The 17634-nt window shown below is 45.7% G+C and overlaps 1 protein-coding gene and 1 long non-coding RNA gene across 2 annotated transcripts in view; one reads left to right on the plus strand and one right to left on the minus strand.

Annotated features, from left to right (window-relative positions):
- The window catches only part of LOC119963363, a 36062-nt gene that overhangs the window by 15560 nt on the left and 2868 nt on the right, over positions 1-17634 (minus strand). The window contains exon 2 of the long non-coding RNA XR_005460082.1: positions 11341-11486. This is a non-coding gene — a long non-coding RNA (uncharacterized LOC119963363). The remainder of the gene's footprint in view (positions 1-11340; positions 11487-17634) is intronic.
- Positions 14870-17634, plus strand: part of fgf2 (fibroblast growth factor 2) — a 109201-nt gene continuing 106436 nt past the window's right edge. Inside the window, exon 1 of the mRNA XM_038792392.1 lies at positions 14870-15689. Within this exon, the coding sequence (XP_038648320.1) occupies positions 15503-15689 (187 nt within the window). The 5' untranslated portion in view covers positions 14870-15502. The remainder of the gene's footprint in view (positions 15690-17634) is intronic.

Raw genomic sequence — 17634 nt, forward strand, 5'->3', positions numbered from 1 at the left:
ACATTCCTGTACCTATGGTCTTGACCAATTCAGGTCTTTGCATTGAATACCAACAAAAAAAAAAGCAGAGTTGGCACTTGGCATTCTTGAAAGTGCTGCAAAGTAATAAATTTAAGGTAATGAGACAAATTAACTTTATTAACATTTAAAAACATCTGTGTCCATACCCACGGTGAATTAGAAAGCTTTTCTTTTCCTGTCTCTGGCATCTCTCAAGGGTGATGTCGTGTTATGTGCTCTGGCATAACACAGGCTGCTACTAGATGCAGTTTTAACCAAAAGATACTCCAGACCTTGAAGTTAGTTCAATCTGATTTATTGAACCAGTAGCACAGTTAGCACAGTCCTCTATGAGTTTGACTCTCTGCTAACCTAAGTGTGGTTACTCTGTCTGACTGAACCAGACTAACTCTTAGCCACGTGCTGGAGGTGTGATACTGTACATCCACCCTGACTCATTCTGTAGATGTTCATCAGTGGAAAGAGGCAGAGTGTGAGTGCCTCGTGCTTTTTATAGTGAGATACCACGCCTGAGTGTCATGCCTGCTCATTGGTCATGTCATGTTCTCTATGTTCATTAGCTACCTGTCTGTGCCTGTCTGTATATCATTATCTGCATGTCTGCATATCATGAAAGGTGAAATCTCTGCAGTTTCAGTAGATCTAGTGGCAGGCTGCTCTGATACTTGCTCTGACTTCTAAGGTGCTCTGGGTGAAAGATTTTCCCTTGCAGACTTCTGAACCCCAACATCAGCACAAATGTCAGTCAGAAGCCCGCACTGTGTGGGGGACATTTTCCCCAGAGCAGCCAATTAATGGCCAAAGGATGCCTGGAGAGATAGGCAAAGGATCTGGTGTTGGCCTGCATTGTAGAAGGAAATGACAGAGGCTACATACTGGTTTTGTGAAAACAAATGTATTGTAAAAACCCCACATCTGATGGTGTTGCCCCCCCCCCCTCCCTCTCCCTACACCCTCCAACCCCTCCACCCTCCCCTGGTGCCCTCAGTGATTCTCGATGTGCTTTGCCCTCCTAGCTCTACCACTACGTCTTGGTGTCTCTCCAAGATGCACATCAGAGGTGGAGGCAGTCAGCTGCTTACCTCGTCCCTGGCAGGCGTCCTCTGGGGTCTCTGAGTCCGGCGGGCCATGACTCACTTGTCAGCGGCACTTGCACAGCCATGCCACCCTGTCCCAATGCTGACCTCGGGACACGTCCTCATCTGAGGGGTGGAACTTGGGGAGTTGGTGGCCACCATCGCCACTCCATGGGATGGGGCCAAGTTGGCACTCAGTGCTCCCTCCTTGGGCTCGGTGCCCATTGAGCTCCATCGTTCACCCTGGACGCTGCGTCATCTGCCTCTGCCAGCCCTGGGGGATCCCCTCAGGGATCGATGCCCACAGCGATGCTCCTCAGTGACTGTGCTATGCTCTGCAGTGCCTCAGCCACGCCTACCTGTGACTGGCAGAAGCTCTGCAGTGACTGGGCCATGCCCATCTGAGAGCGGGACATGTCCCACAGAACCTCATCAAGGTCGGCCTGGTACTGGGTGACATCCCCCAGTGAGTTGGGCATTCTGTTAAGACCCTCAGCCATGGTTGCCACTGACTGCGCGACGCCTTGGACACTTTCACTCATGGTGCCGACGTCGTGCACCAGGCTCTCCGCTGCGTTCGCCACCCTAGCAGTTGGTCTTGGTGCCACTCAGTGCGGCGCCATCTCCTGCGCCCTTAGCCTCTGGGACTCCGCCAACCTGCTATGGATCTGCTGGAATGACGCTAACTTCTCCCTCTGGATGCCCAGGTTGGTCTCTATTGTCTTCATCAGCTCCAGGTACCTCTGTGCCACACTCAGCATCAGGCTGGGACCCAGCAGGATCCTGGGATCCATCAGACCACTGACCACTGTCTCGCCTGAGGGTTCCTGCCTCCACCTGATGTGCATCATCAGCAGTGTGGTGCTCACCAGATTGTGCCCCAGAAGCCTGTCCACTAATATGTCCCACCGAGATGCATCTATCTGCCCTGGTGGAGGGTGGGGATGACAGCTGTGCCGCTCAGCTCTCCTCCGAGGTGTTCTCCTCTGAGTCAGGAGGGGGTGCCGCCTAGTATGAGTTGACACCGTTGGCTGGAGGACCTGCGGGAGAATCGACATGTGGTCAGTGGGAGGGATGGGTCAGTTAGTAAGGCTCATGTTTGACATGTCCTCCGCGTGGTTGACCAATATGTCCTCTGCCATCCCAGTCACCTCCAGGGCCTGCTACTCAAAGGAGGTGAGGATTCCTATGTCTGGCACCCCTCTGCCAATCTGGACCCTCTCCCGACGATTATGGGAGAGCTTTACCTGAGGAAAGGGCATCGTTAGCCACACATGTGGTTCAAAGTGGTGGGAGAGGGGGTGTGAAGGAGGGTTTGGGGGTTTGAGGGGGGGGGGTGGAGGGAGGGCTGGGGGTCGCATCGGGAGTTTGGGGGTGGATGAGTGTGGGCGTTGGGGGGGGGGGGGGAGTATGGGCGTTGGTGTTTACTCACTCGTGCTGCCCGGTGTAGGTCATTGACCTTCTTTCAGCACTGAAGGCCAGACCTCCTGGTCACACTCCCTGAGCTGACAGCTGCCACCACCTCATCCCGGCAGTACTGGCTGCCTTGTGACTGACTCTATGGACCCTCGGAGGAACAGGACATCCCTCCTGGCCCCCGTGGCATCTAGCAGCTGCCCCAGGTCAGTATCTCCGAATCTTGGGGCCGGGCCCCTGGGTGCCATTGTTGCGAGCTGGCTGGAGTTGTCTGAGCAAGTGCAGCTTAAGTGCTGCTCGGCATTGTTAGTGGGGGACTGGCGAGTTCGGTGCCGGTGAATCAGCTGGCGAGCCTTCATTTGTGCCGAGAAGCCCGTGAGGCCTCGGCAAGTGGACCAATTAACATTGAATTGTGTTTATGGTCTTGCTGGGCTGAGCGCCGGGAAATCCGCAGCAAATCCCGCTCGCTACCACACTCAGAAATGTTTCCAGAGAATTGCACCCATAGAGTTTTACAGCACAGCAGGAGGCCCCTTGACCCATCGCGTCTGCGCCGGCTATCAAGCCCTAATCCATTCTAATCCCATTGTCCAGCACTTCAGCCATAACCTTGAATGCCATGGTATTTCAAATGCTCATCTAAATGCTGTTAAATGTTGTGAGGGCTTCCCCTTCTCTACCCTTTCAGGCAGGGAGTTCCAGATTTCCACCATTCTGTGGGTGAAAAAGCTTTTTCCTCAAATCCCATCCTGCCCTTCCTTTAAATCGATGCCCCCCCCCCCCTCCCCCCGTTATTAACCCCTCCACCAAGGGGAAATGATTCTTCCTATCTCCCCTATCTCTGTCCTTCATAATTGTGATGTGGAGATGCCGGCGTTGGACTGGGGTGAGCACAGTAAGAAGTCTTACAACACCAGGTTAAAGTCCAACAGGTTAATTTGGAATCACTAGCTTACGGAGCGCAGCTCCTTCATCAGGTGAGTGATGAAGGAGCGGCTCACCTGATGAAGGAGCTGCGCTCCGAAAGCCAGTGATTCCAAATAAACCTTTTGAACTTTAACCTGGTGTAAGACTTTACTTCATAATTGTGTGCACCTCAGTCAGGTCATAAACCTCATAAGCATATCACATTCTCCAAACAAGTGTTCCTCTTAATTTTGTTGTTTTTGCACGAGATTGGCATTGCAAAGGTCCTGTGAATTATCAATGGTTGCCATTGTCATAAGGGAAAACCTTTGTATTCCTTGGTTTACAGAGAATGGAGTAATCCTGAAGTTTCTTGAACATTTTGTCTCCCATGACATTGACAGATTCTCCTGTATGAATGAGAACATCTACAGCCAAGCAGCCAATGGTAACTGTTAGATGTGGCTGGTGCTGTATCTGAAAGAGAACACAGACTTTTGTTCAGGGTCATCTATCTCTACTTTGGCTACACTCCCTCACCCTTTTCCTGTGGTGTGCATATGTGGCACCCTTCTGTTAGTATTGGCCTTGTAGTTAATTCTGCTGATGAATGACAAATACAAGCAAGGTGGTTGAGTTTGCCACAAGCTTTACACTGTTTACTGTTAGCAGGATGTTCTGTCCAGTTGAGGGCAAGTGCAGTCACAGTGAAAACATTGTTGCAAAGTGGCAACTCTATTTGTGAGGTTGCTGTTGTTGGTTTGCAGGTGTTTCCTGGGAAGTGAGTGATGATTAGTGTTCACAGGAGTTGAACTTGAAGAGTGTGGTTGTTTGGCTGTCTCAACTTCCATAGCTCTGTACTTGAAAGCGATAGTGACCTTGCTACCTCCAGCAGCTCTGACTGCTTTCTATTTTTGTCAAGTGCTTCCTGGCGAAGTTGGTTGGAGCGACAATCTTTGTTGATTTCTGTTTTTATTTCCCTTTTCACCTGTTCAACTTTGCCAGAGTCACATTTGACTGTTAGTTGACCCAAGTGCATGGAATACTGCTCAATCATCTCATTGGCTTCTTGCTAAATGAAAAGGTCCTCGGCATTGGATTTATGGGGGGTGGGGGTTCACCCCAAAGATGCACTTGGGAATCCCTCTCAGATGTTCCTAGGTAAAAGTTTGCGCCATAATTGCCCAGATGTGCTAACTTCCTCTGGACAATTGTGCTGCACTGGGAAAAATCTGAAAAAGCAATTTAATTGCTGACTTTGGATGGTTCTGCCTCAATTACACTAATAGATACTCAGAAAAAGTTAGAAGAAATAGAACCTCTTCTCTTCTAACTTTTGTGTAACTAATTTAAATTGCCTGACCGAACCCTCCCACGGAACTCCCCTCACACCTCTGCCCCCCCCCCCCCCCCCCAGGACTCCACCACCCTTCCCACTAACCACTCCATCATGGTATTCCCCATCCCCCTAACCCTCCATGGGATTCCCCCACCCCTTGATCACTCCCCCCCCCCCCCCCACAACCAGCCCAGCACCCCGACCTGACCCCCCAACCCAACTGGATCCCCCAACTGATCTGACCTCACACCCTGAACTCACCCCGCCACTGTTCCAAACCCACCACCCCAAGATGTCGGACCACCTCCCACCCTCCCAATATGCGACCCCCCCCACTCCCCGATGCCCGACCCCACCCATCCTCCTGATGTCCAATTCCCCACCTCCTCCTTCATATCTGAGCCTCCCACCTACTCCCCCCATGGTGTCTGACCTAATCCACCCCATCCTGGTGTCCAACCCTCCCATCTCCACACCCTCCCGATATCCGATCCCACCACTTCTCCAAACCTATCCACTTATCTTCGACACACATCTTCTCCCTAGCCTGTCAATTTCAATGGGACCTTTAAACTTACCCACTTTACAGCAGCTAGTGCAGTAACAAAGGGGTGTTTCTCCTTCACTTTGATTCTGTTACATTTTAACACTGGGTTCTGGTGAAAGTTTTGCAGCCTGCGTCAGGAAGGTTGGGTAAGACAGGGAAGGAAGAAATTTGGCAGAGGTAAGTGGGTCCAACACTGATTACCACTCCAAGGAAGTTATGGCCCATTGTAATTTTTTTCAAGTGTAAGTGTTTCACAAGTGTCTTCTAATTCTTTAGCGCTGTAGTGGAAAGGTATATTTCCTTGTCTCTTCTGTGATGAAAATTCCCCTTCGAAATTTCACAACTTTTGCCAATGAGGGAAGACAGATGATGGCTCTAAACAGATGGTAGACTGAGAAATTTTCATCAGCAATAGCAACTTTTCTGAAACTTTCCTGCTTGTTGCTCTGCGCTTGTATGTCTTTAACACAGCCTTACTGTTTCCCAAGTCTGCAGCTTAAAATGCTGTTTCTCTGCAGAGAGTAGACAAACCCCTCCAAAAAGATTCATCCTTCTTATTTTCATCATAGTGTGAGGTTCTTGGGATTAGAAACAGCAAGAGACAGCCGGAATTAAAAATGCACAAGTGACTCCTTTTACTATAACAGCTTATTCATTATGGTGGCTTCAAGTGAATAAAACATATATATTGCAATTCACAGAATGAATCAATATTAGTCAGCTATTAAAAAATCTTTGACTTGGCTTCCAATTGTGAAGGGAGCATCCTGGAGCAGGCCGCAGGAGCACAGAGGTCTGGTTCTTATTTCTGTCCTCTGAATCAGGTGGCATTATCAGGGGATTCATGTCCTTTTGGTATTTCAGCTATGGATTGTAAGTCTTGTAAGACTTCTGGCAAAAGTAAGATACAAATTAACTTCCACATCTCATCCTCCTTGGATTCTTACATCTTGAGTCCAGCACTGTTGCTATTTTTAGCGATTGAGTTTGGTAGTGAAAGTTCTTAAACCAAACAACATATGCTGAGTAATCAACTGGGACAGTCATAACACAAAACAAATGGCACAATGCTGGTAAAACAATGGAGCAGGAAACTTGCATCTCTCCCTCATGGACTGCAGCCCACAATGGCAGAGCATCTGCAGTTTGTCAAATGCAACAGGAGTGGGCACTGCAAAATTGTGCTTTTGAACAGCAAATGGGGCTGTAATAGTGAATTTATTTCTGAGCAGTTTCGGCACCATCTGTAATGTGCAGTTCTAGTTTGTTGAAGTATCACAGAAATTTGATCATATTGGGAAAAGCACAGGGACAAGTCATGGGCTGAACTTGCTTGTGGGTGCAGAGACCGCATGAAATTGGTGTTAGGGGCTTATTAGGAGCTTATTATACTGAGTCACGGCAGGCAGGTGTATAAATTAACGTTATTAGAATTTAGGAAAAATAAGCAGTGGATGGTGAGTATCAATTTTGTTGTGTAATACCACTGCAAAGAACTAATCTGGGCTGATTCTGAGATTTATGAAAGCCCAAATTATTTCTAGGCATTCTCCATTTAGCTTCTGTAATTATTGCATGTTAAAATAATGATTAACTTACACACATACGAATTAGGAGTAGGAGTCGGCCATTCGGTCCCCATAAGCTTGATCCACCATTCAATAAGATCATGGCTGATCTGATTGTGGCCTCAGTTCCCCTTTCATTCTTACCCTCTGTTTGCTTCGACTCGCTTATAGAAATCATAGAATCCTTACAGTGCAGAAGGAGGCCATTCGGCCTATCATGTCTGCACAACCCTCCGAAAAAGCACCCTAACCCTAGGCTCACTTCTCTGCCCTATCCCCACAACCCACCTAACCTTTGGACACTCAGGAGTAATTTAGCGTGGCCAATTCACCTAAACTGCACATCTTTGGACTGTGGGAGGAAACTGGAGCACCGGAGGAAACACACACAGACACGGGGAGAACATGCCAACTCCACACAGACAGTTACCCAAGGTCAGAATCGAACCCAAGTCCCTGGCCCTGTGAGGCAGCAGTGCTGACCACTGTGCCACGTGCAACCCCAATCAAGAATCTATCTACCTCCGACCTCTCGGAATCTCTCCAAATGGAGAAAATCAAATTCGCCATCCGAGGGTCAGCCGACGGCTTCCACAGAACGTGGGAGCCATTCACTCAATTGTTCCGGGACCTGTTTGTGGCCAACAAACAAGCGGAAGAATAGCCAGGGGAAAGTAGTCAAAGCATGAGAGGGAGAGATAGACCAGGAGATGGGGGAGGGGGGAGACAACTAAACCTAAGAGGAAAGAAAGGCGAACCACAGGAGGGAAGTGGGGGGGGGGGGGGGGGGGGGGGGAAGAGACAGGGAACAAGAGAGGAAAACCAGGGAGGTAGGGGTGGGAGGCAGGGAAATGAGAGCCGGAAGGAAGGCACGGGATACAATAACGAACATGGCCTCTCCAGGAGCGGGGAACGAGGAGAATAAAGACGAAAGATGGGAGGAACGGCAGAAGCGGAGGTGAGCATGATACGACAGCGAGATCCGTCCGGGAGAAGCAGCGACACCAACACCAAACCCATTCGAGTATTGCCCACTGTAATTGTTTCTCCGGCACCCGAATGCATATTTACCTCCCCAGTCTCCACCCCCCCCTCCCTCCCTCTCACAAACAGTCGCCTACTTGTGTTGTAAATAATTTTGCTAGGTGTACAGAGTTGCTGCTGTTGAGCTGGTCCACAATACCCTACCAGTTATTCTATTTTATTTTTTATTGTATTTTTTTTATTATTTATTATTTTATGTTCTTTGGTATGTTTGGGTGTGCCCTTCCCTTCTATATGTGCTTCTTATCCTGTGTACATAACGGTAAATATACTTTGTTCAAAAACCCAATAAAAACATTTATAAGAAAAAATAATCTATCTACGTTTGCCTTAAAAATATTTAATGACTCTGCCTGCACCACTCTGGAGAAAAGAGTTCCACAGACTGCCGACCCTAAAAGAGAAAAATCTTCTCCTCATCTCCGTCAAAACTGAACAAAATACACGAGATATGGTCTCACCAATACCCTATACAACTGCAGCAAAGCATCCCTACTGCAATATTCCATTCCCCTTGCAATAAATGACAACATTTCATTTGGCTTCCTGAATATTTGTGCACCTGCATACTAATGGTTTGTGATTCACATACCAGGACACCAAGGTACCCTTGTACCTCAGAGTTTTGCAGTGTCTCTCCATTTAAACAATATGCTGTTTTTTTATTCTTCCTGCCAAAGTGAACAAGTCCATAATTTCCCACATTAAAGCCCTTCTACCAATATTTTGCCCATTCACTTAACCATTCATATCCCTTTGAAGATTCTTTATATCGTCTTCACTGTTTACTTTCCGACAAATCACCAGCAAACATTGCAAACCATATCTCGGTCCCATCATCCAAGTTCTTAATATAGACTGTAAATAGTTGAAGCTTCGGCACTGATGCCAGTGGCACTCCACTTGTAACATTGTTCCAATCTGAAAGTTTGTTTCCTGTTTGTTAACCAATCTTCTATCTACGCTAATATGTTACTCCTACACCATGTGCTCTTATTTTGTGTAGTAATCTTTGACCTGGCACCTTCTGGAAATCTAAGTACACCATAAGGGGAGGAGGTGGCGCAGTGGCATTGTCATTGGATTAGTACTCCAGAGACCCAGGGTAATGCTCTGGGGTCCTGGGTTCGAATCCCACCATGGTAGATGGTGAAATTTGAATTCAATCAATAAAAATCCAGAATTAAAAGTCTCATGACCATTGCCAATTGTTGTAAAAACCCATCTGGTTTGGAAGTCTGCCATCCTTACCGGGTCTGGCCTACATGTGGCTCTTAACTGCCCTCTGAAATGGCCTGCAAGTCATTTGGTTCAAGGGCAATTGGGAATGGGCACATCGCAAGAATTAATTAAAAAAATACCAGTTTCCTGTTATCCAAGCTTGTTATTTTCTCAAAGAACCTTATTAAATTAGTCACAATCCCTTTCACAAAGGGATTTTGTCTGATTTCATTGAGACCTCCATAATTTCTGCATTTCCAGGGGTGGACTTACACTTTATTGGGCCCCTCACTCACCTTAATTTCTGAGCCCCCCCAATGACATCATGACCCTCCTGACGCCACCCACCCTTGCCCCACAGAATGCAAATGCACAAGCCACAAAAATACACAAATTAATCTCTGCATAACTGCTTTAATGCCTTTTAACTTGTAAAAACAGGCCTTCCAGTTTTGGATGGCAGATGTAAAATATCTGTTCAATTTACCTGCCATTGTTAATTCCCAGACTCACTCTGTAGAGTGTTCCCGATATTTTTCTTTTCCTTTTTAAATAGGATGCTCTTTACAGGGGCCAGTTTAGACTTGATGGGCCAAATGGACTCGTTCCGCACTATAGGGATTATATGATTCTATGAACTACCTACTCTTTATTTTTGCTTTCATATTTCTTGGTAACTTTCCCTCAAACTCCAATTTTCCCCTGTTTTATTTTTTGTCATTTTTTCCTGTTTTTAAATTCTGTCCCATCTGCCGTTAATCTTTGCGGAATAGTGTGCTTTTTCTTTCAATTTGATACTATCTTTAACTTCCTCCATTAGCCACAGATAGTATGTTCTTTCTCACTGGAATGCGTCTTTGCTGGGTGTTATGAAATATCTCCTTACATGTCCTGCCACTACATGTATACTGAATTATTCCTTAACCTAATTTCCCATTTGACTTTACTTTCATACTGTATATTTCATTAAAATATATATAGATATCCTCAGGGATATTTCTGAAATTTTTAACACTGGACAAAAACAAAAATCTTTTAAAATGGCTGAATCTATATATGTCTGAGATCCTCAAATGAAAGGAGTTACCTTGCAGTATCAAATAAACCTGCATCTCATTATCTCTGAAGAGGCACAAACAAACCCCATGTAGCCTGCACAGTCCAAATTCAAAGAGAACTATACAAAGGCCATCAGAGGTTCATCACCCAGGCCAGCCAACTGGGGTCTATCTACTAGGTGGCTCTGCCACCTTCCTTCAATGCTTAATGGTTGAGACATTCAACCATCTTGGGGACCCAGATAAAGGATACACAGGTGGCAATGTTATGAACCTCCCTCCCAGGTTTTGAGACTGTGCAAATAAACAAACTCTTTGGGTTGGATTTTCTGGTCCCACCCACGCCCGAGGCTAGAAATTCCCACCCAAGGCCAACGGACCTTTTAATGGTCCATCAAATTTGACACCAAACTCCATAAACAATGCTAGATAAAAGCAAATTACTGTGGATGCTGGAATCTGAAACAAAAACAGAAAGTACTGTTTTAGTGTAAGGGAATACAAGGGCAGATGGTCAAATAAAAAGGTGCAGGTTTAAATGAATTGGGAAGGATTTTTTTCCAGGAGTGGGAAAACAAGCAGTAGGATTAGGAGAAGGATAGATAGCTGTACAAGGCTGTGATTAGAGATGGAGTTGTCCCTGATTGACTACCGAGGCCATGTGAGATGGTGAGGTCCAAGTGATGATGGGTTGGAGGTCTCACATGGAGTGAGAGATTATGGGAAGATACAGGGCAGTGAACCCAGAGGGGGAAGAGGGTAAGATGAATTGAGATGGAGGCTGAAATAATCAAGGATGCAAAGTTGTACAGTGCAGAGGCTGAGGGAGAAAGCTACCTTGGCGAGAACATTTTACGATACTTGGTTGAGCAGTAGTGAGTTGGGATTTTAAATGAGGTGAGAGGAATGGAAAAGGTGAGATACTTAAAGGAGGAGAAAATACCAGTGAAAGGGGGCAGATCATGATGCAAATTTGGTGATAAAGACCACACTGCCACAGTGATGGTTTGGGAGGGCCAAGTGGTGGAAGATAGAGCTAAGCAAAGAGGGAAGGTTTTTTGAGGGAAGGTAGCATCACCCCTCAGCTTGGTTCTGTCAGATTCATTCATTCAGGATCCTTGTAGTTTAAAAATGCAGTACTCACAGGCAGCAGGCTTTCTGGAGAGACACCTCATTTCTCATCAAACTGGGTCTTCAGCTCGAGCTTTGCATTCAGGCCCCTATCATTCTGGAGAGACACTTTATTTCACATCAAATTTTGCTTTCAGCTGGTGGTATGACTTCAGGTCTCTGCAGTCAAAGTGAATGTCCATTAATCAGCCTCTCAAGTCTATCCTGTCATTCAATGAAATCTTGGCCAATCTGAATCCTAATTCCATTTACCCGCCTTTGCTCCATACTTCCTAATACATTGGTTAGCATAATTAAGTTGATCCCAGATGTAAAACTATTAATTAAGCCAGCATCTACTACCTTCCTGGGAAAGAGTGTAATTATTTTTTCTCTGTCTAAAAATGCTTAAAACCTCAACCTAATAACTCCTCAGCCTCAATAAAGCAGGAAATACAACCCTAATGTATCTAATAGTACCTTGGAGTGCTGGTAACATTATGGTAAATCGGTGCTTCACTTTTCCCAAGGCAAATGTATCCTTCCTAAAGTGTGGTGTCCAGAACTGTACTTCAGTGTGGTTTAACCACAGCTTTGTATAGCTGTAGCAAAGTTTCCCCTCCTTTATAATCTAGTCCTCTTCATATAACGGCTAACATTATTTGTGATTGCTTTGCCCTTAATGACTATTTTTTAGCGAATAGTGTGTACAGTAGCACAGTGGTTAGCACTGTTGCTTCACAGTGCCAGAGTCCCAGGTTCGATTCCCAGCGTGGGGCACGGTCTGTCCATAGTCTGCACGTCCTCCCCGTGTCTGCGTGGGTTTCCTCCGGGTGCTCTGGTTTCCTCCCACAAGTCCTGAAAGACGTGCTTGTTAGGTAATTTGGACATTTTGAATTCTCTCTCAGTGTACCTGAACAGGCGCCGGGACTGTGGCGACTAGGGGATTTTCACAGTAACTTTGCTGCAGTGTTAATGTAAGCCTACTTGTGACAATAATAAAGATTTTAAAAAATGTATAGTGTCCCAATTCTCTTTGGATCGCCACTGTCCCCAGCTATTCACTATTTGAAAGAACTTGGATCTTTTTTTCTAGGTCCAAAATAAATTACCTCACACTTACCGAAATCCATCCGCCTGTGTTATTCCCACTTAGTCAATCTGCCATTGTCACTTTGTAATGCTATGCTGCTGTCTATACTAATCGTTCAGTCATCATAGAACATACAGTGCAGAAGGAGACCATTCGGCCCATCGAGTCTGCACTGACCCACTTAAGCCCTCACTTCCACCCTACCCCTGTAACCCGATAACCCCAAAAATTTCCACCCTATCCCCGTAACCCAATAACCCCTCCTAACCTTTTTGGACACTAAGGGCAATTTAGCATGGCCAATCCACCTAACCTGCACGTCTTTGGACTGTGGGAGGAAACCGGGGCACCCAGAGGAAACCCACGCAGACAACGTGCAGACTCCGTACAGACAGTGGCCCAGCGGGGAATAGAACCTGGGACCCTGGCGCTGTGAAGCCACAGTGCTATCCACTTGTGCTACCGTGCTGCCTAAACTATGATATATGAGTTATTTCAATGAGACAGTGTGTTACCTCAGTCATCAATATAGTGATTAAACACCACGACTGACAAGCAACAGACTGCTCTAACACCAGTTGTGACGCTGTTAACCATTTCTGTAGGTGAACAAATCATATCCAGGTCATTTCTCTTTGCTCCTGATTACCTGGTACAAACCTATCGGTGAAACTGACAACTACAAACTGAAAGTTTTTAATTATAAAATGGATGGATCTTTATAAAGTAAAATTAAAATATTAAACTAGAAATCCTATTGACTATTGTTACATTAATGAGATAATAACATTTTCATATTAATTAAATGGAGACCCTATGTTGTGGATACACATCCCCTCTGCCATGTTCATATAAATACTGCTTAATTGAGCCAATGAGAGTTGGACGGTGCTACTAGTTCTGCTCGGTTTACGCACGTTTAGTACTGAAGTGGGGATATAATGACGGCGCTATTGGTAGAGACTTGGCAGTGGCTGTATGTGTACGCGGCCTCGAAGCAAGATGCGTTATTAAGCGTATGTTGCAAAGTACATCATTGATGGAAAGCGCCTTGAGACGCCAGGTGACCGTGAAAAGCGCCATATAAATTTAATATATATTTTACACACTAACTGTGAGGGTTGAGTGTCATTGTGTCGACGTTCTCACTTCATCTGTTATGAATATATTTGGTCAGTAATTAAGAGATCTGTACCTGCAGCCCCCCCCCCCCCCCCGCGGTTTGTTACTGGGTCCAATTGTTAAGTATTGCAGCTACTTGATATTCATTGCCACCAGAACACACAAGTACCCCCCCCCCCCCCTTTCGGTCCTGCAAAACTACAACGTCTGCAGAGAATTGAAAGATGGTTTTATTTTCTTTGTCATTTCGAAACCGTATATTCCGTGGTGCTCACCGTAATGTGAGCAGCAGCTCGAAGCGGAGTGGGTACAGCAGGGTCACTCACGTTCATAGGCATTGTCACTGGGTCTGGTCTGGTCTAGTCTAGTCCCGGTTGAATTTCTCCAATGCTCAGCCCTGCCGTTTCTTTGCCCCCACTTTGGCTCTGTTCCAGAGATACTTTGCAGTCTCCTCTTTGTTCACTTCAAGTATCTCTTCTGCTCATATTTGTTTTTTTAAAGTATCTTTTGCTGCGACCCCAGTATATCCTAGACTCAGATAAGAATGTCTCACTCAGAAAATTTATGTTGGATAAAATAGCTGGAGATCGCACTATTCTTTAGAAGGCCTGCTTATTCAGGAACTGTTTTTTAAAAAAGGTTTATTTCGCTGGTAGTTAACTTAAGTGTTTTTACGCCAGAATGTAGGGGAAACTATTTGCTAATAAAATGTAATCGGGGCCAATCCTCAGGGTTTAAAAAAAAAGAAAAATCCAATTTACTTTGAATTGTCATTTTGTTGTACGGCATCTCGAAAGAAGAAACCGGAAAATATCCAGGTTTTGGCCATGCAGGTTAGCACAGTCAGAGGGACATGCTTAGGCTAAAATCTAAGTCAATTTAACGGTGACTTCGTCCACTGTCTACTGGTGAACCGTAATCTATAACAAGTTTTAAAGTTTGAACATCAGATTCTTGTCTCTATTGTATGATTGGAAATCTGGAACATTTATTTTCTGCCCCCCCCCCCCAAAAATGTAAAACAATACCTGCTCTAATTGTAGCCCGGGAAGTGAGGATTTGGCGGTGGCCGTCGGGTTACCGGACAGGAGAAAAGGGAAGAGTTGCGACACTTATCACCGGTCACCTTTCTTGAAGCGCAGTCACTGTCTATATTGTGGGCGCTCTGCCCCTGGTTCCTTTTACAATCCCATATTTATTTGATAAATCTGAATTGTGTTTCTAAACCATTTATGAGTGGAAGGATTTGGGTTTTTTTTTGGGGGTGGGATGGAATTATCCTGTCTCACGAGTGAGGGGAAGAAAAAAAACAAACTCCATCAAGTTTTCCGGGAAAGGGTGCCGCAATGTTGCCATTGGGGGTGCGGTGGGACGAGCCCACACACGGACGTGGCCCCTTTAAAAGCACTTGTATCTTGTCCCAATTCGTCCCTCGCCTCAAGGAGACGGACCAAGTTGGCCCCTGGAGACACGCGTGCGCACTCATGGTAGTTGGGGAGGGAGGAGTTCAGTCTGGGTCAGAAAGTAAAACATTTCCAGCAAGTGGCGTCCCTGCTTACTTACAGCAACACACGCAGAGTGTGTGTCCCGCCAAATACCGGGAATTATGACGAGTGAGCTACTGCGAAATGATGGGATGAACCGTTATTCCTTATCATAAAGTTAGCGTTGGGTTGCCTCAATACTTTAAGCCGAGAGAGAGAGAGAAAGCGGGGCGGGGCAAAGAAACAATACTCTGTTTTCCAGGACGAGAGAAAGGGAAGAGATTTTGTTTCAATAAGAGGAAAATCACCCAGCCCACTTTGGCGCTTCACATGAAGGAGAAAGTGGAAGGAGGAGTGCGTGTCACCCTGTGAGAGAGAGAGGGAGGGAGGTAGAGAGCGGGGAAGGAGAGTCAAGTCCGCCATCCCCGGGCACAGGCAAGGGAGGTGGGCAAGTGGAGGCGGCGAGCCCGGGGTGGGTGCTGCTGGGGCCCCGGGACATGGCGGCGGCGGCGGGAACAGGAGGGGTCAGCACCCTGCCCACTCTCCCCGATGCCGGCAACAGCCCTTTCCCTCCGGGATCATTCAAGGAGCCCAAGAGACTGTACTGTAAAAACGGGGGCTACTTCCTGAGGATCTTACCGGACGGCAGGGTGGACGGAACCCGGGAGAAGAACGATGGCAACAGTGAGTGTTGCAGATTTCCATCAACATCTTTACTGAAAAGTTTTCTTTTCTTTTAAATGTTCCATCTCCTTGTTTTCATTCCGCATCTTCCAAAATTTTATTTCTATTATTATTATTATTATTATTATTATTATTTACTATTCCACTTATAGGATGCACATTCCATTTCCATTGATGTTTTGCAATTCCAACCCCCAAACCAGCACTTAGTCATATTATTGCAATGTCATAATTAACTTAGTTTCCATTCGGCCCCAGTTGTTATTTATGGTTTCGACTCCAGTCCTGACCGCCAATTCCAGAAATCGTTTCTATTTTTAGGCTTGATTTATCCCCCCCCCCCCCCCCCCCCTAAAGAAGTACAAGAAACTGCCCACCTTTAAGGCCACAGCTTTTGCTTGACCTTTTGGACGGCACTCGCTAAAAGACCATCGTCACCTTGCCCCATGTTGTGGGGGCGAGATGCCCTTTGCCACACCAGTCAGGTACATTTTTGTTGCCATTCTTTCGCCCAATTTATTTTGCTAGGTAGCTATTTTTGTGGTTAAAGCTGTAAAGAATTTATTTTATATATCAACTCTCATCATGAAATGAAAAAAAAATGTTTGGGGTGCCTTGGGGTGGTTGCCTGGCACCTATAAATACAACCATATAATCTCTTCTCACCCCCCCCCCCCCCCCCACTCCCTGATAATGACTTTACCCCCTCCCCCCCCCCGATATTTCGGAAATTTTTACTGTTTCTATCGGTGTTAAGAAATATTACTTTTCAACTTTTTGCAGGCAAATCTAACATTTTAAGCAGCATGCAACAAGTAGCCCAACTCTCGCCCGGATGAATGATTATCTACATGAATCCTAATGTAAGCATTCAGAAATAGAATATCTTTAAAAACCCGCCCACCTTCTTGTTGCATTCTCGATGACATGACGTTTTCTTGCAATGCAACACTCAGACAATCATCTTCTGCTATGCCATCTGTAAATGCTATATAGTCAGACAGGGATGTGCTACAGGGTGCTACAGAATGATTGAATTGTGTTTTTCATCATCTAATTATCTGTCTTTGTTTCCATTCCTGGGACTGGCAGCAATGCCAGTGATTAGTATGTCAATAGGCAGAAAGCTTAAACATTAAACGTCTGTTGCTGCCACTTATTCATCTAAATCAGTTGCGATCGGGAATTAAAAAATGAAGTTCTATAAACGGCCAGTTTGGAGGTGGCTTTTTAATAAAATTTGTGTCAGAAACATCAGCTAAAGCAAAATGAGTGCACCTGGGTTGAGGTGGATTCCAGTGCATCACAATGTAAATCCGGCAGAGATTTAGCTTTAGCGCCAGTTCTGACTAGATTTTGTTCAGGACGTGGGGAGGGAAATCTAAAGTTTCACAGTTTAGATTTTTGCCATTGGTTTCTGTATTTTTCCGGTTTCCTCTATTATTACAAGATGTTTCTTGCGTAATTGAAATGAATTGCTTCCTGAGTTGTCAAATGCCTCCCTTACTCCAACATGGAGTTCTCATTGCAGTGGGTTTGCATCATTTTAGTGGCGGAAGTGCTATGATATTATCTGAACTTTGTAATATTGCACACAATTTCTCCCCCCCCCCCCCCCCCCCCCAGTTGCTGCCGCCTCAGTTTTCGACTATCTCACTCAGGCATTGCACGTTATTTCCTTAAGCTAGTGAAATATGGATTGTATTATTAGTGGAAACCTAGATGAGGTTTGAAACCAGTTGAAGAATGTTTTCAAGTTTTCTTTAAAACAACATGTGGTGCATTAAGCATTTTGACATGCTCAATTGAGCTTGCTATGCTTTGCATGCGGCATTGGGAAGAATGTTCTGATCAACCCTCAATTTACTGAGCATCATTTAAATTACAGGACTGGCATATTGTAACTTTTAATTATTGAACTGTAGTACACATCTGTGTCTGTAGC

The sequence above is a fragment of the Scyliorhinus canicula genome, chromosome 3 (assembly GCF_902713615.1).
Source record: "Scyliorhinus canicula chromosome 3, sScyCan1.1, whole genome shotgun sequence".
Classification (NCBI taxonomy): Eukaryota; Metazoa; Chordata; class Chondrichthyes; order Carcharhiniformes; family Scyliorhinidae; genus Scyliorhinus; species Scyliorhinus canicula.